This window comes from Rousettus aegyptiacus, unplaced genomic scaffold (genome assembly GCF_014176215.1).
Source record: "Rousettus aegyptiacus isolate mRouAeg1 unplaced genomic scaffold, mRouAeg1.p scaffold_m13_p_13, whole genome shotgun sequence".
In the NCBI taxonomy this organism is placed as follows: domain Eukaryota; kingdom Metazoa; phylum Chordata; class Mammalia; order Chiroptera; family Pteropodidae; genus Rousettus; species Rousettus aegyptiacus.
The window spans coordinates 29,294,339-29,319,420 of NW_023416288.1; the positions used below are offsets into that span (position 1 = coordinate 29,294,339).

General features: G+C 35.6%; 1 protein-coding gene across 17 annotated transcripts in view; it reads left to right on the plus strand.

Moving 5' to 3' along the window:
* The window catches only part of HDAC9 (histone deacetylase 9), an 824,368-nt gene that overhangs the window by 596,784 nt on the left and 202,502 nt on the right, over nucleotides 1-25,082 (plus strand). For all 17 annotated transcript variants that reach the window (XM_016139429.2, XM_036231088.1, XM_016139430.2 and 14 more), the window contains one exon: nucleotides 3,575-3,624. In XM_016139429.2, coding sequence (XP_015994915.2) covers nucleotides 3,575-3,624 — 50 coding nt within the window. The remainder of the gene's footprint in view (nucleotides 1-3,574; nucleotides 3,625-25,082) is intronic.

Consider the following 25,082-nt stretch of genomic DNA (forward strand, 5'->3'; position numbering starts at 1 on the left):
CTTAATTCAGCAATATTTAAAGTGATTTTATGTTAAACAATTCAAAAGTAAGTATATGACATGTAACAGTCAGGCATCTTGGGAAGCAATAATAAGGGGAAATTAAGGGTTCCCCATTATAACACTTATAATACGGCTTTTTAAAAGGAGTAACAGGCATCCTTCAATTAATGAAGTAAAGGCATACAGGTGAATGTACGTATGCATACATGCATGCAAGGGGTGTAATGGTAGCTTGGGAAGAAACTGACAGAAAGTAGAACACATAAAGATTACTTAATTAATTTTTAGAAAACATTATTAAAATTTAATGATGAAACCCAGAATTAAATCTATATGTTAATATAAAGGCAAACGTGTCCATCTAAACGTATATACTCTATTTTTTTCTGCTTTCTGTTGAAGAAATCAGTCTCTGCACATGTAGATTCTACATAAAGTATTTCATTTTTTGTGGATACTATACAATGATTGCCCTTGTTTTAACATGATTAATAATCTCATGCAGTTTACCCAAAGATGAAGTAAACTAGATATTAACTTTCACAGTTTTATGAGGTCAAAATATACTTTTAAAAATAGAAGGCTATTTTGATTATTATTTTTTTAAATTTAGTTAAGAGAAAATAAGTAGCAAATCTTCCCCATTTTTAAAAAAATATGGTCTCAGGCTAGGCATAAATCTAGGTATTTTGGATTTAATTGGGATGAACTTACAGGTAGGTGTTTGAGAGTTGTTCCAAGACAACCATTATTCCACATTTTAAGAAAAAAGGCATATTTGTAAAAGAAATAAAGTTTAAACTTTGAAAACTTCAAATTGTTTACTTATGAAACTTTGCAATACCATCTTTTTTTTTAAATGAAATTTGACATTTGAACAAAACTGATTTTCTCAAGAGTCAACATATGTGTCATTTAAAAATTTGATGATTTAAAAATAAATTCCAGTGTATGACTTAGACCTTGGACAATCCTTTCATGTATGTATGTATGCGATGAAAAAGCCAAGTATCAATAATTTAATTTTTAAAATTTTAATCCAAATAAATTGGCCATTTATCGCATTCATTTTGAGTATTTATTATGGCTAATACTCATACAATTGATAATTTTAGAATTACATACATAGGTAGAGTTCCATACGCACTTCTCAGGGATCAGCGCGATTATTTCAGATTGCGTGCAGGCTACATGAGTAAAGGTAAACAAGGATGTTGCATTGTTAGGTCTTGATGTCAAGTATGAAATTCGACTTTGACAATACTTCTGAACTACTTCAGTTTCTCATGTGAATCCAGAAACTTAGCAGATTTTCCTCATTCGAGTTCTAAGTGAATAATCCCATTCTTTTAACTTTTCATACATTTCTTGTTCTTTATGAAATTTGAATTCTTGTTTTTTATTTATATTTAAAAAACTAGATTGACGCTGCCATCTGTAAATGTATAGAAATTCATAGCCATCAAGATATTTCTCTTTATCATTTTCTTCCACTCCCTTACATTCCTTTTCCTCTCCCATTTCCCCCCAACACAGGTCACGGGAAGGGATGGGGGAGGGTGTCAGTGCGCACACAATATTACATTTAAATTCATTCAATTGTATGAAATTTCTGAGTTGGATCGATAGCACTACTCTTGATAGTTATGTTCTGGAGTTAGGAGGAAGAATTTAAATAAAAGTTTTTTATGAACAGATCTATCAGTCTTTGTATCTTGAAAGATATCTATAGCTTATAAAATAATTAGATTTGAAAATGGGCACCATTTATCTCTTTAAATACTCTAGACCCGGTAAGGTGACACTTTAAAAACATTCTTTCCAGTCATTTCTGGTACGAGGTTTTCCTTAGCATTAATATTCCTGTCATTCTTACTACCAGTTTTCATTATCTTGTGGCTTGCCAGATCTCAGTTTATGGATAAGGCAATATATATATATATATATATATATATATATATATATATAAATTAAATATAATTAAATCCATTCAATTCAGTGAATTAAAATTTTTTACACACTACTAAATTTAAATTATTGCTTATTTGGCTCATCTGTATTATGTAAACATTACTAAATATAATTCTTAAGCAACACATTACTTATTTTCCTTATTCTCTTAGAGTTAAAAATTTTTTTTGCTTTATTCCATTGTGATATATATACTTTTTCACTAGAAAATGAAGAATTCAGAGATTAAAATATACAATATTATATATTTTAATTGCATATATGACATATGAACACATCCTAGCAAAATATTCAATAATACAGTAATATCTTTGTTATGAGCAACAACTAAAGAAAACTTTACCCCTCCCCAAACTGTCCATAAATTTTTTATGTATCCTTTACTGATGTCAGTATTTTAGTTTTAATATATTTCCTTGATTTGAGCTGTTGTTGACTTACCTTTTTTCTCATGAATTTCCTTGTATATAATCATCTTATTTTTTTATTTGTACTTAAATTTTTATCATTTTCCATTTGTTAGCAATTGCATCTGAAAAATAAAATAGTACAATTTATTGTTTTCAAAATAAACTTTTTTCTATGACCTTAAAATCTATTTAGTCCTTTACTAGCATGGCATGTGAATTCCACCACAAACCTGTTTTTAGGTTTCACTATTTCATTGCTTATCAATATGTCCTATTTGGGACAGGTGAAATGGAGATTTGAACCTGTTACTACCACTGATCTCCTGAGTGACCCATCTGGATCACTTCAGAGCTTTTTGACTATGATATGGAACTGCCCACTGCCTTTCCCTTTAATTACTCTGTAAGGCAGAGTTTAGTCTTAGAAGTTTAGGAGTAGTTAGTTATTTTTGTTTTCTCTATTCATGTAGTAGATAACGTGGAAAATAAAAGTGCATGTAAACAAAATGATTAAAAATTCCATGAAATATCAATTCTAAGAGATAGTCACAAGTAAGATTTTGGCATAAGTTTTAAAGAAGATATATCTATATTTACATTATATAGATTCCCAAATAGTGTTATCCTCTTTAGTATGTCATGACTTGCTTGTTTAAAAATTCATAAATAGCTGAGAGGCTTATGTTATATTTAGCCTTAGCTAGAAGTAGAAATTGAAATAAATCTGTATGTTTGAATAGACATTTTAGTATTAGAAACATTTAAAAAATGACAATATATTCAATAAATATTGTGATTTGAAATATCATATTAGAGGGATATACTCAGTGAATAGCTGAGTTATTCATAATAAATTATAAATAAAAAAGATACGGTTATATATTATATGATGTGTAGACCAGCTAAACAAATCTTAAGACTCAAATTTCATAGATATATGTCCATGTAGGCAATAGACTCTGCATGTAATATTTTTATTCATTTTCTTTCAGCTCTTACCAATCTAAAATTTGATCAGTTTCCTCCTGTGTTAAATGATAAATGTCATGTAACATAAATTGTCACAATAAACAATGAGGAGTAAATACTTATCAAAAACTATAGTTTTTAGTAATATTAATATTTAAAATGTAAAAATCTATAATGATATTCCCAATTTATATATTTGTTCATATCTTCTTATTGTATAGGTGATGCCTCTCAAAAGTTTTTTTCTTCATTACCTTGTGGTGGACTTGGGGTAAGTATGAGTTTGTTTAATGCTCATAAATAACAAAGTTCCAAAAATATTTCCTTTGATAATCTGTTCGATTATGTTTAAGGCTGTTTCTTAGTAAAATTATGCTAGACTTCAGGACTTGCTACATAATTTGTAAGGTTCAATGCCAAGTGAGAATGCGGATCTGCTTGTTTGAAAATTAAGAATTTCAAGATGGTAACAATAGTGAATTAAACCAAATATAGGGCCCATCGAACTGTAAAGTCCTGTGTGACTATATAAGTCACATGTTCACAAAGCTGGCTTTGCTAGACATATGAGAGAGTTTAACACACAGGGTTGTAGCAGATTTCAATTTTCAAAAGAGTGATACTGAGGAAAGCAGCATAAACTTCATAAAGCACCTTGCACTGTGGGATGTTTTGTTCGTGAACCCTCTGAGGCCATTTTGTCTTTAATAATTAAAAAAGCCTTTTTGACCCAGGGTATTTATACCACATCGCAAGGATAAATTTGTTCAAATCCAGCAACGTATGAAGAAAAATGTCTTCATTCATTCACATTTTTGTGAATGACTAGAACATACCCTATAGCTTGTAATCTATTTAAAGTTAACCCTTACCAGTAATAAAATGTCATCCACAGAACTAAGTGCTAAGTCACATTGCGACAACATAATTCTAGATCGGGTTTCCAAGGACAAAGGCATTTGAGTTAATTAGGTTTCTTGGATATTGAAGGGAAAGAACAAAATTAGTCCTGTGCATGTCATGGTTAGGCAAAATTTTGCTATAAATAAATTTTACACAGGGAATTCCCATATATTTTAAGCTAATTCTTTCATTTTAGTGATGCTGGATTTATCAAGGATAATCTTTCTAGTCCTTCACCTGAGTCTGCCCACTAGAAATAAGAAAGGCAACTACAGCCAACATCCGTTTGGACCACACAGTTTACCAGTGTATGACAGAGGCTCATAACAACTTGGTAAAATAGTCATTATTATTAACAGCATTTTGCAGTTGAGAACCTGAAGGCTCAAAGTGAGGTTATTTTCACTTTGAGGCTAAAAATATGAGGTTGGTGTATACGTCCATGTGGAAGAGTTCCCAAAGAGCATGTTAGGTCCTTCTACCACTTTCATCTTCAACAGGCTGGCCACAGTCCCTGGAGCCTAGCCGTGCAGTCACATGACTAATGTAGTGTGGTCCCCTTCGTGTCAGCTCACCAGTGAGCTTTGCTTTTTGACCCCCGGCATAGGACAGTCACCACCCCACATAAGCCTCGTTAATTTTTAGCAAACTTCCTGTGAAGCCATGAGCTTGCAAAACCATTCTAGAAGGCAGAGGACAAACTGACTTTTAAAATGGGCTTCATTGGCTTTGAGCTTATTTTCTAACATCCTAAGTGGCCATTTTAAAATAATAGTTGATTACCTGCAAATGAGGTGAAGAATAAAACAAAGCTAAGGACTACTTAGTGGGTATGGTGATGGGGAGGAAATCAACACCGTTGAAAGAGTGGTGGTCATCAAACTCCCGCTCGTTTACAAGTACATGCAGTTCATGACCCAGAGTTGAAATACGAACAGCTCCCTAGAACCCACCTCCCAATTCTGAACCGGGCTGTGCCTATAATTCACTATCCTTTAAACACAGAGTAACTCTACTCAATGGCTGTAAATCCATAGTAAGTTTACTTTATTGTCTTTAGCCAGAACTGCTCTAGTAAACTCTTAGAAGTGCCCAATAAATCATGTCTGCTACTTCTGACATAGGGAATCATAGAGTAAATCCTTAATAGCATCCTCAAACACCGAGCTAATCCAAATGGTGGCAGCAGTGATGGTAATTAAATCTAGCTTGGGCAAGGAGGCAGGAGAACAAAGACTGGATTAGCTTGATTCCATTAATGATGGAAAAGGCTGGAGAGAGGCAGCTCTGTCAATTTGGACTATAGGTCTTCTGGTGGTGTTGATGTAAGTCTAGGTGAGTGTGAGAGAGTGCGTGTGTGTGTGTGTGCGCGCGCACGTGTGCACACGCATGCCTGCAAGCTGGTTCTGTTGAATGCTCTGTAGAACTAGTTTGATCCAGTCCTTTTGTTTTTTTTTGTTTGTTTGTTTGTTTTTTAGGAACCAAAGTGTGTTCTTAGATATGAAGGTACCATCTTACCCCTAATATTTTTGGTTTTGGCATAAGTCCTAAGAGAAACTCTGGGTCCTCAGTATTTGTACTAGTCTCAGTTTTTGCCTCCAGCTGTCTTAGACATAGTAAGTATGTGAAATATACCTGATATGAACTTAGAGTGGCCCAACTTGGCAACAGGGGAGCACCCTGGTGAGCTTGGAAACCACTGAAATTGCTTTTGTCTTAGGCACTCTTCTGGTTCACATTATCTGAGGTGGACTCGTTAATTTAAACTCTAAAATACTTAATGGTCACCGAACGTTAAAGTAAACTCGTTATCTAGAACATATACCTTCCTACTACATGGGTTTATTATATATCTACATATATATATGATTATGTATATGATTAATTGGAATTTGAGGAAACTACCTGAGCCATTGTAAAATCAGAAATCTCCCCCAAAATTCCATGTGATAATTTAGCAGTGTTCATGTAGCTCAATAGGTAAATGGTATTTAAGGTGCTTTTACGTGTGCTCTCCTGAGTTACATTTTGAGCAGCAATCTCAACGTTTCCGAATTCCTTTGTGTTTTTTCTCATTTTGTTTAGTTACTATGGCATGACTCATTTCTGATTGCCGTGTGATTGCACTCCAAGAAAATGCATGAGTTGAAAAGAGCATTTTACCAAATCCCAGACCTTGGTTATCGTGTAGTGAAACAGATAATTAAGGGACGCTGGAAACAAAAGCCAGTGCACGACCACTTTAGTTCTCACTCCTCAGGGTATATCACTAAAAATAGTGATCATTTTCCTGGCCATCTGACCTGCTGCTGTGTGAAGAAATCTTGAAGTCATTTCTCAGCCTTATTTTTCCCTCTTCACTTGATAGGCCACAAAAAAAAAAAAAAAAAAAAGAACCCACAAAAGCAAGGACGAGCAGGCTTTTATGATAATGTCGTCATCAGCTCCCAGCTTCAAACACTTCTGCGGCTTTTGAGTTGTCATTTATAACTTGGAACTGAATCGACCCATAATTCCCCTGATACACTTAGAGAAATTGATAACAGACTCTGCACTTCTTTTATGGCTCGGAGGAGGCAACTCCAATCACATCACTATTGGCAGGCAATATTATTTTTTGACATGGTTGTAAAAGTATAAAGGGGCTTATGGCATTTGTTTAGATGAGGAATGGGCTCTCAAGCTGTGCTGGGGTTTACAGGACCAGATTAGTGAGAAGCAAAGGGAATATGATGTTTGCAAACAGGATATGATTTTATATATAAGTTTGGGTTTCATGCTCTGTTCCCTGGGGAAAGCCTTGCAGACAGCAGAGAATTCCACTTTTATCCTACAGCAGACAAGCTCCTAGTGCCAAAAGGCAGAAAAATAAACGTGGTCAGTGGGCAGTGTCAGCCCCTTGATTGGAGGAGGAGGAGCTGTGGAAGAGGCAGAACAATTCCCTGGGAGGAATGAGGAATTGCAGAGCCTGGGCAGAATCTGGGCCAGCCTAACTGGTCAAAGATGTGCCAAAAATGAGGCTCTGAGGTTTAATCAAGGCACTGTCTCTAGCAGCAAGTCAGTCGATCTATGAACACGAAGCCGGCTTTTTATTACAAACCTTTACTCTGTCCACATTCTATTTGATTATAGCTAACTCTGACACACTGTGGGGGTTAGGGATGTCATTTCTGTGATTTGGGGAGGAAGAGATGGGGAGAAGAATTAGGTGATTGTGGGGAGGTAATTTAAGGCTCATTTCAATTGCTCTGAGGTTTTCGGCAGACATTTCAGTTATATGTTAACTATACTCACTACACAGGAGGCAGGTTTGGATGAAATGTCTCAAATTTTCTTTCATTCTGTCAGATTTAAAATGTAAACTCTCCCTTCTGATATATAAAATTTATATATAAAAATATTACATATGTGTGTGTACATATATATATATTCAGAAGAAAATTCTGTTATTTTGTACTACATTCATACCCTCATATTATTTTCTCATTTAATATACCACATTGGCCCTCCACATTCATTCTTCCCAATAACAGTAAAAAAGTTCCAGTGGCCAGCCTTTGAAAGGACTGCTTTGACTTTCTCTTCTGTATTATAATATCAGGGAATGATTTATTATATGACCAAATCATGGCTATATAGTTAAACTCAATGTAACAGATAAGTTTGGTTAATACATGTTTCTCCTGCTATTTAGAGGGTTTTCTTGGAAGCAAAAGCATTATTTTAGAAGGCATAACATACACCATCATAAGAGGAGTGAAAGGCAGGAAAAACAAGATAAGACTTGTTGCCAGTGGTTCAGCAAGGCGCAGGAGTGCAAAGACTAATGAGATAAGACCGTTTTTCTCAGTTGCTCATAACCTTTTCATTGGGCTGATGTGGATAAATGTGCTGTGGGAGCAGAGAGGCAGAGACTTCCAGAATAGAAAGACAAAAGCTAAATCTTCAAGAGCAACTAGGAATGAGTGTATTTGTGTGAGTAATGGGTGGAGGGAAGTATCCAGGCATTAATTGTTTAGGCTATAATAGCTCACCATATTTTTGACAATCACACTAAGCAGTTGCTGATTAATAGAGCATTCTGTTTCTTCAGAAAATCCTAAAACAAAACCTAATGCCTATGCCAAAATTTGAGTGGTCCTAAAATTTTGATCTCGACTCAGGAATCCCTTCGTTTTATCATAACTATATGCAGCATGTGTTATTCCCACCCATTTTTCGTGAGCAGGCGCAGAGCCTTTTGTTACCGCCACAGAAAGAGGAGGTGGTGGCATCTGTTTTCTCACATGCAATAATCAGGATAATGTTCATCACCCTCATATTAATGTTCAGCTCAAACCTGGCTCGCAATCAGGGCTTCATTTCCTCCACCGCTGCTGTCAAAGATACATCACAGTCTTCTTCCCTCCAGCACAATAAGAGGAGCCACCCTGAGTTGGCATCTCTCTCTTCCTCATCTCTCCTTCATAATTGTTTTTGGATTTTCATTAGTTTTAAACTTGAGGCAAATAATACTAGCAAGAACACCCCCATGGCACCTGGAAGAAATAAAACAGATAAGCTACTTTAATAAAATTGTTTGGGAATTTTGTTTCATGCTGTGGACTCTACAAAAAGAGATCATGTTGCCCCAGACTTGGAAAATATAGTACAGAATGTTATGCTAGCCAGGGAATTCCTTCTCAATAACAAAGGAAATTTCCAGTGTTGCGTAGATTATGCTAATTGCATGTACTTGATAATAGTCGCAGGGATGTAGGCCACACTCCCCACAGAGACAAACATATATGTTACTCTGCATTTACTATAAAACGCAAAATTTTATAGAATCTTTAAGTGTCTGATGTCCATTGCAGAAAAGAGGAAAATTAGAAATGAAAACCTTGACTTCCTCCTTAATTCACTTAGCCGTAGCATCCCATCTGCAATTAAATTCCTTCGGTTGCTTTGACATTATGGCTAAGGACAACAGGATGCATTCTGAAATTTCATCTTCATTTTCTTATTGAAAATAAACATGAATATAACAAAGCTATTGAAATTCTTCTGTTGTCAAAATGAAATTATCATCAAAGCTTTACACATGTGGTTTCTACATTCTCAGGACCGCAATATCTGTAAAAAAAAAATTATATATATATATATATATATATATATATATAGGCAACTGTATCAATCAAAGTAGTGTTAATAGCAGGGAAAAAGAAAGCATATCCATTTCTGGAATTTCTTATTCTATTATTTTCCTCCGTTCTTTGTGTCTTGATTATAAATATTCAGAAAAGAAGAAATTGTACTTTAGATTCCAAAGTGATCAGTTGCTGAAGGTAAATGAATTTGAGGAATTTTAAGCTTCTCCCTAACTCAAGAAATCTATGGGTCTATGAAAGAAAAACTCAGAAATTAAAATAAACTTGAGTAAATTTGAATATACAACCATTTGCTGATTGCCACTTCAAGGAAACATAAAGCCTTAGGTCAAACAAAAAGTTAGAGTTCACAAAGAAAATGGAACTACCTAAGTAAAGGAATCTTGAGACAGCTTCTACATTCTGCAGCCTGAAATGCAGCTAAATCCAGCCCCACCTCAGTCTTTTATTTTAATAAAAGAAAATACTACACTTACATTTTCCCTTTGTCATATTTCTGGATAGTCCCAGATCCAAATATTCATCCTTGTAACAAACTAATATCCAATGCATAGTTTTGTCATGTCATTATTGGTTTTGTCATTGTGAAGTATTTTGAAAGAAAATTTAGTAATGAAAATTGAGTACTTACTGAATTCTCAAATAATTGCTTTTCTTTCAAAATCCAAAACTCAGTTTACTAAATGCTTGAGACTTAGCAGGCAGTTCACAGCAGGGTCCCTAGGAATTAATCAATCACTCCAAACTCCCAAGTAGAACCCATAGTTCTTGACTCCTAGGCCACCAGCATCATTATGACAATGCAATGTCTTATTTTTAAATATTAAATAATAAAAAGACAGGACTTTAAATGCTAACCAATGACTCACTTATCTTAGAAACAAAGCACACACTGAAACATTGTTTTTATGAAGATTAATGAGACTATTAAAATACTAAGACATTTAGAATGATGTACATCCAATTCACTTGGTTAATTCTAGTTACCATATTCTAAGAAATATATATTGTCTCTATTAATATTTACTGTGGACACATATGTACATATCCTTAATACCGATCTATAAAGACTTCTCAAAATGATCGTATATCAGTTCAAAATATGATCATTCAAAGAAATTTTTTTTAAAAGCCTGCAAATAGTGAAATTCTTTGCTACTACAGCACTTTTTTTTACTCTACCTGTTGCTTCTCCTTTAGACACTTCAACATCCATGCATTCATACATTAAACAAATGTATTGAGAGACTCCTATGTGCTACGTATAGAGCAATCTCTAGCCTCAAATTTTTCTCTTACACTTTGATGTTTTTTCCTTTATTGATGTTTTTTCCTTTATTTATTATCTTTATCATTAATTCTCTATGTAAAACATCAACTTTAGAAATACATAGTTAATAGAGATAGAAATCGAAGGTAATCAGAATATCTGCAGTCTCCATAGAGATTCAGTCATTTTGTGAAAGAAATCTTTCTACAAGATAGATAGCCTTTCTGTCTCAGCTCTCAGATCTTCATCCTGAGAGCCAGCAAGTGTGGTGTCCAGCATCAGTCCACTCTTCCATTAGTAACAGTAGGGAAGAAGTCAAATGCCAGATACTAATTAGCATATACTGGTCTCTGTGCCTTTGGTACTTGGTATACTCAAAGCTTCTGGTAGCTAGCACAGCTTGGAGCAGAATTCATTCATTCATTTATTTAATCATTTATTTACACAATATTTACTGAATGCTTATTATCTGCCAGGAACTGCAAATATAGCACTGAACAAAACAAATTCTATCCTGATGGAACTTATATAGTTTAAATATGTGTGTGCAATAAATGTTATGGAGAAAAGAAAGCCAGAAAGGGAGTATGGAGTCTGGTGGGGCTGTGAGACAGAACTGGTAGTATATGAGAAGTGTTGCCCTTTTAAGATTAGAATTGATGGGTATGGGATCATCTTGGAGTCTTGGCTTCTTGTGGTGACTAACTTAAAGACAGAGAGATACAGGGAATAATGAGATCCGTAGTGATGGTCCAAGGCAGGATGATGGGGGAGCAGTTAAAGTTCAGGGAGTGAGAGCGGAGCTTGTCAAGAATGCTCAGAGTTCTGAGTCCCCATCTTCACATCAGCCCACAATGTGAACAGCTAGATAGAGCTGTTCTATTCAGAACACATAAAACTCTTGGACTTTTTTTTTTTTTTTTAAGCAAGTCAGAAACTTTATTCTCTGCCCAAGGAATGGAGAAGGACAAGCTTATGCTTTAAAGATCCCTCCTCCCTGATACTGGGGAATTAGGAAAGTTGTAAAGGGTGGAGTGGATTCTAAGTGGGTGGTTCAGGGGTACAGATTTCTAAGGAAGGGTGGAGAGCACGCGGCTTTCCAAGGGAGCATGCGCAGTTCTCAAACTTGCTTGGAGCGTGCCTATTCGTGGGCTCCTTTTTGACTCCTGGATTGACATGTGGTGATGTGGGGGCAGGCAACCTGAGATCCTGTGACTTCCCTTAAGATCTGACCTGAAGGTGGGGAGGAGCTTGAGGGTGGGAGTACAGTTAAAAAGGACTTGAAGATCTGGGACTCAATAGTGGGTCCTGGGCTGAGACATCTGGGGGGGCTCGAGATCTTAGCAGCATTATCTGCTTTAGGGTTCCCAGTCCCTGGGGACATTATTTGGACATAGTTTCCTGTATAAATTGTGCAGCTGCAAATTAGATACAGTACTCTAACACCTGCCCATATTCAAGCATAATGAAAATGCCCAGATATTTGCATGACATTTCCCAGTGCCTTTTCATGTGCATTTTAATGACTTTTTGAATGGCACCGTTCTGTTGTGGCCTCAGTTATCTCTGACTGGTCCCTGCTAATTTATATCTGAGCTGAAAGATTCAGGATAACCGATTTGTTGATCCCATTAGGTTAGTACACAGACCAAAAGATGAGGACTTCTCGTTTTCCTCATGGTCATTTGTGTGTTGCATGTATACAATGCAAGTAACACAAACTTTGGAATTTGAATTTCAGGGACTTTTCTTACTAGTGACTTGTCAGTTTCTGGTCCTCAGTATCTTCAATATTAAATGAGACGAATCTATAATAATAAAAAAAAATGCTGGCTAAGTTATTTAGGGCTGTACTCTAACCATATAAGTAAAATAATAATTTTTAACTTTGACCTTATTGATGTCCAGAGGATTGACTTTAATGATGGGATTATCTCTTAAGTCAAGGGACCTAGAGAACCCTTTAAAACATACCTTATTGGTTCTTACATAACTGAGCTGATTCACAGCCTCACATCAGAGAGTAACTACTCTCTATATGCAGCTTCCAATGATAACCTACCTTATCTCTTTTAATCCTTATAACAATGACAGGAGTCTTATTGTAACTGAGGCTTCCTCTTCTACAGAAAATGGAACTGAGACTCGGAGAGGGGAGTAAGGAGTAAGTTGTTCAAGTCACACCATTAGTAAGTGCTGAAGTAGGAATCTCCTAATTCCCAAGTTCTTAGCCACAGTGCCATGCACACACAACTCACCATAATTTCAACCACATATGATTGTCAGCACTCTTTTCCCAAATGAGAGCAACCAAAGCCATAAAAGAAAAAAGCACAATTGTTTCTTTTGCTAAAAGCATTCTCTTCTTTATTGAAATTCCTGTAAAGTTTTAAATCCATGTACTCAGACGTCATTAATTTGGGGTAAAAAATTATTCATTATGCAGTTGTACACAGCATTTCAACCCTAACCAGAACACTGAGAAATCTCTGCCGTTGGACAAAACCACTGTGGGATGAGTAAGAGAGAATCTCATTTCATACACCAACTGAACCAACTGAGTCAGAGTTAATTTTATTAAGCTGTGCTTGGTAAGAACAGGGCTCTAACATGTACTGTCTAGAGAATAAAAATGTTTAGCAATTATGAAATACCATTTACACAATATGCACATCAGTTTAAATGAGGAAACAGGAAAATACTGAAATGGTATTACTTGGCTTTAGCTCCATCTTCACTGACCAGCAGGTTACTGAATCTGTGAATAACATTGGGACTTGCAAATTCCTTGACTGGTTACATAACCCACAAGAATCCATATATTATTTGGCAAATGCTTGAGTCCAACAGCATCTTAAGTAAGGATTATTCGATTCTTAAAGTATAGTACTTTGCAACAACAAACATGTACCTTTGTTTCTTGTTCCTGGCAAATAAATAGCAAAGAGATTTTTTTGAAGATTAAGAGTAACTAGAAATTACACATGCAAGGTCAACAGAGCTGCCAGAAAGCAGTCGATCATACTGCAAGGGGGTCGTAGTAGAGCATTAGTGGACATGGCACGCCCCTATCTCCTCCAGCTGCAGCATTAATAGTTCACGCCTTCTGTCCATATGGAATATCGGTCACAGTATTCATTCATCATATTCATGGTTTTACTTGGAATCTGAAGGTCCTCTCTGTAGCTGCTCTATTTCTTTTTCATCTCACCATGACTAAAGAAGCTAAGGTGTGGGCATTATAACCTACAAGTGATCCCAAGGGAATAGGCTGTCATTTATGTGTTCCTCCCAGCACTGAACAAAAGAGAGGAAGCATGTGAGTTCACCCACCCATTGTCATCATAAATCCATCCCAGCCCCATTTCAAAGGTCTCAGGGTTTCAGCAGAACATCTAACATGAAATGAATATATACATTCAAAGAGCTGGCATGTTGTATCGCATGGGAGAAAGAACATCCATCGTTACAGGCTGCAAGCCAACCAAAGAAGAATACAATAAATAATACCATAGGTCCTCAGCCCAAAAAGATGACTCTCATCATCATCCTACAGAAAGGAAAAAGTGATGGTCACCCAGAGTTACAGAGGGCTCTACAGAGATTTTGAAGTGTTGCTGCCTAAGTAATTGAGACCTCTCTCTGAGTAGTTTAATGATTTTAAACTACTTCTGCCCAACCCGAGTCAGAGAAACCAGCAGTGCAAAGTCTCTGTTACTTATGATTATTCATTTATCTGAGCCTCAGTTTCTTCATCTGTAAAAGAAAGATGGTCAGGCCTCTCTCATTGCATTACTGCAAGGATTAGTCTTGATGATATGGATTATCGATGGCAGCTGTGTGTAGAGACTGGACCCTGCCCCACTCTGACAGGTGGCCCTAATTAGGTCTGGTTTTGCAGAGAATAAAAAGGCTGCTGTCTCAAGGGTATGATTTAAAAGCTCTTCAAAGCTCCGAAATCCTGAATTCTCATCTTCCATACGTACCCAACTGATGTTCTACCATTAGTGTCATGGCACTTTTGGGAGACTAGTAAGGGAAGAGAGGGGCATTATTTTCAGAAGCCACTGTGATGAAGCACTTGGGCCAGGAAATTTGATTTAGAAATTAAAACATTTGAATTTAAGTCTCCACACTGTCACTGCTTTTCTCCCCTCTAAAGTGTAGATTCTAAATCAACAGAACTGAATGGTGTCTGAGATTCTGCATTTCTCACAAACACCTATGTGTTATCAATGCTGCTGATTCATGGAGCATACGTTGCCAAGATCCTATATGACCATGAATGAGCAAATCATTTAATCTTTTTGAGCCTCAGTTCTTTTACTTTTTTGAGGTAGAGGTGAGCAGTGAAATGTATTTTGTCGTGTTCTTTGGGGGTCAAATTAATCATACTTGGGGATCTGATTGACAATGTAATCTGTCAGTCAGGTTCGGGGAAATAGGTACAGGACAGGGAAGTTTCTAGAAAGGGTAGGAGTGAACCATGACAGCAGCAGTCCAAGGTGCTAGGGGCGCTCCAGGTGTTGCTGAATACCAAGCCAGGGAAAGGAAGCACCTAATGATAGCAAATGAGATCTGCAAGTCTAAGTGCTAACTAAATGAGAGAGAAGGGTTCTTCACTAAATTATATCTGTATTGCAGGACCTAAATAGAAGAGAGATATTATCTCATTTTATGTATTTTTTTAGCCACATCAAAACCTTATCAAGAAATGTATCACTGTAGAATGAATTTGTTCTCACTAATTCATTCTAATGACATAAACTTATTAAGTATCTATTATGATGTGTCAGACCCTGAAGATAAAGACACCTATCATGCTGCTCTCATGATGCTAGCTTTCTTAGTATATCATTAAAAAGAGATCTATTGAACAAACAATATAGAAAATCCTTTTAAAGTTCATATTTGTATAAATTTGCTCCAACTGCATAAAATACACCACAGACTGGGTGGTGCATTTAGAAATAAATGTTCTCACAGTTCTGGAGATTGGAAGTCCAAGATCAAGTTGCTAGCAGGATCGGTTCCTTGTGAGGCCTCTCTTCTTGGCTTGCAGATGGCTGCCTTCTCTCTGTGTCCTCCATGGCCTTCTGCGTGTGTGTGCATCCCTGTCTCTTCTTATAAGGACACTGGTCATATTGGATTAGGACCCCACCCTTATGACCTCATTTAACCTTAGTTACCTTTTTAAAGGCCTTGTCTACAAATATAGTCACTTTGAGGGGAATACAATTCAGTACATAACAATATCCATGTCTAGGTTTGCCCTTGATTGAAATCCCAACTCTGTGCCTTATCAACTATGTAACTTTGTTCAGGTTACTTAATCTCTCTAAAGCTCAGTTTCTTCTTTCGTAAAAAGTGATTAAGTAATACATTTCTCAAGCTATCATGGGGCATAAAGTAGGAAATGTTTGTAAAATGTTTGACACAGTGTCCAGCACTTATTAGGTGAGCCCTTCTCCCTATGCCTTTCTTTAGATTCTGACCAAAGGTATTTGCGTTTTGCTTTCTTTGGGTAAATGCATATGACTTTACTACTTTTTGCATTGAATCTGCTAATAAGGCTTTTCTCTCTCTGAATCTTTGTTACTCCCACCCCTCACTATTCAATTCCTGGAAAGAAAATATCTGCTGGAATCTTCAACTCTAGCTGTAAAAGTGGCGGCTCAATGATAGAAAAATATTGAACTTCTCAAATACCTCTTAAGTGGAAAAAGTAATTATTCTATTTCCCAAATCAAATAAGAAATTTGGCTTACAGATGCCTTTATATATGCTACATAGAACTTAAAACTGAATAGGCTATGTAGAAAAACTAAAGCTTCTTAGAAATTGAATCAAGATAAAATAATTTCAATGGTTTAAAAAATATTCAGTAATTTCTAAGTTACCAAATCAAGATGCCATATGAAGAAATATTTGGTCCCCTATAGATGATTCATTTAAAAATATATACTTAACCTGATGCAATGCAAAAATTAAAAAGATTTAATTTCTTTTACAGTTGAACTTTTACATAACATGACTAAAATGGCACAGAATCATTACTTTGTTGAGTCTGGTGTCTGTCAGGAGGTTTCTAGGGGCATCTGATTATTATTTAAACTTAAATTCAATTATTCAGAAATGCCCCGTGGCCCTACCAGCAGCATAGCATCAAGTGAGAGCTTACTAAACTGCTTAGTATTGGCTGAGGAGTTTTGGTTCCCAGCTTTCAGGGTGAACTAGTCAAGGTACCTGAGGAAGAATCGTGTGCTGTATGAGCCTTGCAGAGTGCATATGAAACCTGTTCTGTTAATGAACACAGTAGTATGACATCTAACTCTGGGAATATTTCTGAAAAGGAATCAACAAGCTGTGTTTAGATTATACAAAGGAGACTGTGCCTAAATTCCTTTTCTTTTAAGTTATTTTATTTCCCTTTTAAATACTTTCACATCTACTTCCAGTACAGGTAGCTTAATTTCTATCATGTGCAGCTTTTCAGAGCATTAGCTTTGTTTCGGGTGCCAATGATTGAGCTATGCTGGATGTGCTTGGAAAAGGCCCACATTCATTCAGGAAACTCTAGTTGAACTAGATCCATATGTAGCTAAAAAAAAAAAAAATGTAGCTTTCTGATTGGAGATAGTTTCTGACTTCCAGCATTATCACATATGATTTTGTTTTTGATGTGCTGTGGAATAGAAAGTAATGTTAGAACCAAAACTTTGGATTTTTTTTCTGGTTAGCATTTACTGAGAGCTTATTACTTTCACCATTTTGTTGTACTATGTTAAGTACTTTACATTCATTGACTAATTTAATGCTAACAATAATCCTATTAGGAAGGTAGTATTATCTCAGTTTTCCTTAAGGCTTGGAGTAGTTAATGAACTTGCCCAAGTTTGAACAGCTTGTTAGTGCAAGTGGTAGTTTTCAAAGTCCCTGACTCTGAAGTCAACAAAAATAAATAAGGTATTAACAGCACTAAGCGTTGTTGATACCCCTGCCAAAGCCACCACCCAAAGGACTGGAAAAATGTAGAAGGAAACTTTGTTCAAAAATCAGTTCCTTGAGATTTCTGTTACGAAGCTCATTACAAATCCCAACAATTTCTCCAAATCCTGGGGTTATGGAAACCTCTAGGTACAAACTATTGGTGTAATACAAATTATTGGTAGTCATTGTCCTTGGTACAACTTATCTTGATAGGACTAATTTATTAATAAAACTCTTAACACACATGCTAATTTTGCCTCTTCACCTTCTCCTTTTTCTTCTTTTACTCAAATAGAATTTAGAAAGCACTTTCTTTATGAAATTAACGCTTCTGAAAATTATCTTGTGGTAAAGCAGAGATTTTGTTTGCTTAGGTTTTATTTCCTATCTAGCACTAAGCGATACTTTGTAATTAGATTCAACAGATATGAAATTATTCTAAACAGATTACAATAAAAGCTTCTAGATGCTCCCCTGTGTTTATCTTGTCGTGGACTGGGAATGCTGGGGACCACCATCGTTCCCCAGACCACACTCTGAATAGTAGTATTCTAGGCTAGTGGCTCTTGATATGATTGAATTTAAATCTATCATGTTATTAGTTTTGTATTTGTGCCACCTGGGTTTTTTATTTGTTTGGTTGATTTTTTCTTTTTATCTTCTTCTGCCTTCCTTTAGATTGAATATTTTTAAAAATTATTTTATTTCCACTATTGACTTATTAGTTGTACCTCTTTGTTATTGTAGTAGTTTCTCTGGTATTTACACTTTTTAGTACCATTGTCCGCCTTCAAGTAATATTACATTACTTCATGTATTATATAAAAATCTTACAGTGGTTTATTTGTGGTCTTCTCTGTCCTTTTGTTGTCTTTTACATGTGTCATAAACTCCACAACAAATTTTTTATTATTTTTACATTGGAGAGTCAATTATCTTTTATAAGGGAACGAAAATAAGAAAAAAATCTCTGTTTTATGTCTCTTCATTATTATCATTTTTAGCACTCTTCATTTCTTTGTATTAATCCGAGTTTCCATCTGGTATTCTACTGTTTTTCCTAAATTACCTCCTTTACAATTTTTTGTAACTCAGGCCTGATGGCAATGCAATAGCATAGCTGTTATTTTTCTGAAAGACCTTTATTTTATATCTTAAAGTTATTTTTTAAAGATATTCTTCCTAATATAGAATTCTGGGTTGACTCTGTTTTTCTTTGAAAACTTTAAAGATATCATTCCACTATCTTCTAGTTTAAATCATTTCTTCTAAGAAATCAGCTATCTTCTTATCTTTGTTCAGTTTTATGTAATGTGTGTCCGCTCTGGCTGCCTTCAAGATTTTTTGTTGTACTTTTTGCACTTTGACTATGATGTGTCTAGATATGGTTTTTTCACTTGTTCGTATAATTGATTTTTTGGTGTTTTTCATTGTTGTTATCTAGTTATGCTTGGAATTTTGGGACTTTCTTGCTTTATTATTTTTGAGAAATTCTCAGTCATCATCTCTTCAATATCTCTTCTGCCTCATTTTCTCTCTCATTTCTCCTTTCAAGAATCCAATGAAAGGGTTAGATATTTCAGGTTACTTGATGCTTTGTGACCTCAGCTCTTAAATGCTCCTCCCTTCCAGTGATATTTATTCAGCATTTTTCTTATTATTAGGTGGAGTGAATCCTTCTTTGCAGCCTTCTATTGCCTAACAATAGATCAAATTCAGACCAATTGTTCTTCACATGTGTTCACAAACTGCTAGAGGGTTGTGAAGTTGTTAATTAAAAGTGCCCATGAATTTATACACATACCCAACATTGTCCATGGACTGAATAAATATTATGTGTCAAAAACATGAGGCTACCTTTTCAAATGCATGTAGATGTTACTGCAATTAATATGCTTCAAATGAATTTAACATCATTGATGAATTATAATTTTTTGCTCCTTATATTTTCTCAAATAACAAATTTTAATAGTTGAATAAAATTCTCTAAGGTGCAGTGAATATTTTTAACATTTGCTTGAAATGTTAACTTGAGCATCCTTGCTCTACTCTTATCTTGTGTAATTTTACACTACAAGTGGCCCACCCTAAGAAATCTCATTGAGTTAGGCTGTTTATCATTGCACACAAGGAATCAGCTCAGCAAGTTTCTCTGGACGTGCCTCACCCCTTTCTTGCTTTGGAATTTTTAAATTTGGTGTAACAATAAGTCATTCTGGACAGCAAAAGTTATGAACTGGCAGCCCAAGAGCCATATTCAAGAACCAAGTTTCTTTTTAGCTTGGCTGAAGATTTTTTTTTAAGTGAATTCTCAATATTTAAGATTGAAAAATTGCAACATAGGGCTCCATCTCATTTTTTTTTTTTTTTTACATTTCATTGCACCTACAGTACCAGTTTGCGCTCTGGAGATGTTTAAACAGATGGCTACAGCTTTAGCCCTAACCTGTACCATGTCTACATGCCAGTCCCTCCAGGCTCATGGACTCTTTTTGTCTACATTGGTCATCAGTGCCTTTAACACCAAGTAAATTATTTATATCTTTGTTTATATCACTGAGGAAATATTTAGGGAGAAAATTGGTGATATTTTTCTGTTTTTTAGACCATAAATTACATGCCAGTGACAGATCTATCTCTGGACAATTAACTTACATGGTACTCATATTGTGTACTATGTGTCACACTTTTATTTTGTTGTTCATTTCTTTGTGATCATTCTCAGAGTGAACAATAAAAAAAAGATAAAAAATAAAGATAAGAAGTAAATGGACGACCATTAGGTGCTTACCTGAAAGGTTACCAGAAGCACAGAGGCCTCTGAATAAGAGGTAGAGTGTGGGATGGGACACTCAGGAAACATCTTCATTTCTTGGCAAATCCAGATCATGAAATTTTAGTCATTTAAATTCATCCTCCTAATTCACAGTGGAATAAATAAACTGTGAAAGCAACGATTCATGAAATATTATACCCAGCTCTCAGATGCTCAGAATCTGTTTCAAAAGGAGTGAACATTTGGAAGCTTACTTATCTACACTCAAGAAAATAAATCATGGCTGCCCAAAGGCAGGAGGCTACCCTCATGCTCCCAGGCTTCCATGTGTGCAGGGACAAACCCAACATGCTATGGACAGCTGTCTCTCAAGGACTTGGCTTTCAATGAGTAGAAATTGTCCATTTCTTTCTTTTTATTCTTTTTGGTATAGACTCCAATAATCATGTGATGTCCTTGATCTTTTATTTTGCCATTGATATTATGTAATTATTTCCTTTTTAAAGTCATTTAAAAAAATCTACAGTCCCTTTCTTTGATATATTAAAGAAAGATAAGTTGACATTGGAGCAAAAAAAAGAAAGTTGTGAAAGGTTTTTCCTGGCTTTGTCACTAACATTTATGAAAGTTAAGAAACTGAAAAGGACAGAATAATTCTTAAAAATAAGTTTATATTAGTGTTGATTCTATTCAGTTGACAAAGTTATTTGGAAAATTCAGGAAAAGAACAATGTTAAAATTATTCTTGGTTGTATTCCAAATGAAAAGCAAGAGAGAGCACAACTTTAAAAAGGTAACAATGAAAATGTTACCTTTTTAATGTTTAATACATCAAAGAAAGGGACTGTAGATTTTTTTAAAAGACTGTTCCCTCTCTACTCTCTTCATACTCTCTGGGCTCTCTCTGCTTTCTCTTTTTCTTCTCATTCCTTATTATTTTCTTTTTAGCTTTGCCATTTTCCATAAAGGGTTTGAAGCAGCTTTCCAAATTAAAAAATATGAACTATGTACACTTACGTGTGTGTTTATAAAATAGATATAATAATTATTCAAAAGTGAGAATATAAGGAGCCAGAAGTGAATTTATTATATTAAGTTTGTGCTGTTGTAGTTACTACGTTTACAGAAGAAGGAACACAAATCTGGTTTTGAAATTTCTAGCAGCCAATATGAAAAAGGCCCCATTGTTATTTATATAGTTCTTAGTGTTTCTAGGGCAGGATTTCTCAACCTTGGTATTATTATTTTAAGCCAGATAATTTTTTGTTATACTGTCCTGTTGAACTGTAGGATGTTTAGCAGCATTCCTGGCTTCTACCCAGCAGAATCCAGAAACACATGTGACTACCAAAAATGTCTCCAGAAATTGCCAGGTAGCCCCCGGGGCACACCCCTGCCTCGCATTGCAAACAAATGGTAAACAAATTTCAACGCTTGGGAAAAGCCCAACTAGTTCAGATACAATTTATGGCATTTGAATTCTTTGAATATTTTAGAAAATTTTACATGGTAGAAGTTCAATACCTTTAAAGATAAAACATTCATATTGGTCTTATCTGATTTATTGCAATAGAAATCTTTGATTCTGCAAATATGATTAGAATCTTTTTTAATCATTTTGTTTAGTTTTTACATTTTGATTATATTAGAGTAAAAATCAATATGGGTTAAAAACTCGCACCCTTTATTCCTGTGTGCTCATTCTAATTCCACTAATGACTAGCTGAATAATCTCTCTGGATTTCATATACAAAACTGCTCAACAGTAGCATCTATCTCAGTGGCTTTCAGCACTGTCTAAGTTAATACAGGCGAAGAGCTTTGCACAGTGGCTGCATCTTAGTAAGTGTAGTTATGCAATGATAACTGAAATTATTGTCATTATTATTTGTAAATAATAAAGACCCAAACTTTAGAGAGTAAGGGAATATATCACAATAAAACTGAAAACCCGAAGTATTCATATTGGTTTTCTATTACTTTCTCTCTTTCCTGAATTTCATTCTGCCATGACTTTGAGTGAATGAGATCACATTTCTCCCATTCATGTTCCATAAGTCATGTTTGATTTAAGCAGTCTTTATCCTTTATTCTCTTCCACTAATAGTAAGTGAGATTGCAACATGACATTCTTCTTTTGGATGTGCATAGTATTATCTGGTGGCAAAGTTTTTACAAATATGTGTAACTAGTGCTTTTTTGGTTTTTATTCTTCACCTATTATACTTCCTCCTTGTCTCTGTAGAGCGAACATCTTCCTAATTATTTCAGGAGCCTCAGATAATGACTCATATGAATACTTTATGCTTCCGAATTGTAGGACTTTTCCCCTCCACTTCTCCTGTTCTTTTCTTTGCTGGGTTTTTTGTTTGTTTGTTTGAATCGATGAGTCCTGCTGAATCTGCTTATTATTCTGGGGTTTTCACATTGCCAGTCGCTCTGAATTCTCTGAGGGATGTAACGAAGTGGAAAAAATGCCTCTTTCCCTCTGTAATTTTTAAAATTGATATCAAAGTGTTCTACTTCAATCTCATTTTTTTACATATTTTAAAACATTTTGCCTATTTCAGTTTTAATTGCAGACTTCTTTATCTCTTTATCCCTTTATACCCTACTAAATAGACATGTGTCTTTGGGAGTATGGACTAGGAAGATCTCAGTGCCAGACTGTACTGTCATCAGAATTTCACTTCCTCCTCTGGTGACTAAATCTTCCTTATGGGCCAAGCTTGTATAATTCTTAATTCTAAAGCACATTTCCACCCCATCTCACCACATTTGCTTGGTTCCTCACACAGAAAGACTTTTTGTGGGATAGCCTCACCTAACATTTCTGATCCCCAGTTTTGGATACATGTTAGGACTAGACCCGCCTACATATTTATAAAGTATATTAAGCTTTTGGGGGATTATTTCCAGATTAATAGATTTTAATTCTGGCAACAAAACAAGGCTTCTGTGAACAGTTACTCAGCGGACTACTAAAGCTGCCTTCATGTTTTATACATTAGTTACATTGTCAAAAATGTTTGAAAGTTGAAAGCATAGTTTTTTAGAATAACATATAAGCAAAGCTTGGTAAACATTCCAGATGAATTCTGAGGGGTTCCGTAGCTGCATATTGCCACGTTAATTTCAAAATATGATTATACATCACTAGCGACGTATGCAGCATACTCTTGGGTCCTTCTGCCCAGAATCCTGGCTGGAATTTTTTTCCTGTAATCCAGCAAAGTAAGTTTCTGACCTTAAAACTAGGACATAAAATTACCCATGCTCATACATATGTGCCATAAATATGCTCTTTCTTTTTTTTCTCCTCATTACAGTTATCTTTTCTACAATGAATAATAATATATCAGGTCTCTTCAAATTTGAATAGCCTCCTTTCCGTTTTAAAATTCTGTGTTTAAAATCAACTTATTATTGAATGCGATCTGTTTAAGTAATTACTCAGTCTCTCCCCTTCCTCTCCCAAGATGGCACTTGAGTATTTGAAGGAGGGATAGAGTTCTGATTGGATCCTTGGGTACTCATGCTGTCCTCTGGATGTTCAGGTTTCCATGACAACCTTCCTGGTCCTCCTGATTGTTCCTGATCTTCAGCATTTCAAGCTGAGGTCAGCAGCTGATTTTTTCCTAGTTTCTAATTTCACTGCAAGGTGGCCCTTGGTAAGGTTCCAGGCTCCAGCAACCTCTCCTTGGCTCTCCTTGGCACTGGGGTCCCCCTGAGCTTCTCCTATAGACGCCATTTGACCCCAATTCCATCAGAGGCTCTCTCATAGCACATCCTTGGGTAATATGGAAGTTGAGACTTCCATTGGTACCACGCAGGATACGAGAGTATCTTAGGAATGCTTCCGTCTGACCTTCCATTTACTTTTCACACGCCCCCATAGACTTTTTATGTGGTGTTTACACGATAGTGTAGACATGGACTGCAAAAGTCCCAAGTGTAAATTAAGAGCAAAGACTTGCTTATTTTGTCAGTTTACCCAACACATTTTCCTCTTTCTGGGATTTACTCATTTATCATTCTCTGCTTCCCTTGCTTCTATTGTACCTCAATCGTTTGTCTTTCTTCATTCTCTCAGGACCAGAGAGATGACTTTTGGCTTTTTAGAACTCTCATCATATTCTATCTGTAGCCTAGGTCAGCATGCCCTGTGCCTGATTGCCATATGTAGAAAGAGTCTTGTCTCTGAACTATTATTAGGAAAAGCAAGGAAAGCATTGTCTTGATGCTGTCAGTAACATAGGACCATAATCAGAGACTACCAGCCTTAATTCTTGATATGTAAAGGACTTTAGAGGAAAAAAAAAAAATCCTGTTTCACCACAAAATCTGAAGCAAAACCCTATTTCAAATGTCAGTTTCTTTACATTTCTTTTATATCAGTCCTAATCTTCCTTTCATCTCATGTATCAGTGCTCCCTAATGTACTGTACATGTGTGAGTGCATGTTTACACAGCATAGTCTCTCTCTGTCTCTCTCTCATATCAGGCAGAAGATGAATCAGGAGACAAACAAAGGAGAAGTAAATGTGCAGAGAAGGAAAAAATATAAAAGCACATTGACTTTTTTTCAAACTATAGTAGTTCTGGTTTTAAGAATTTGCCTTGCATGTCTTAACAACTTT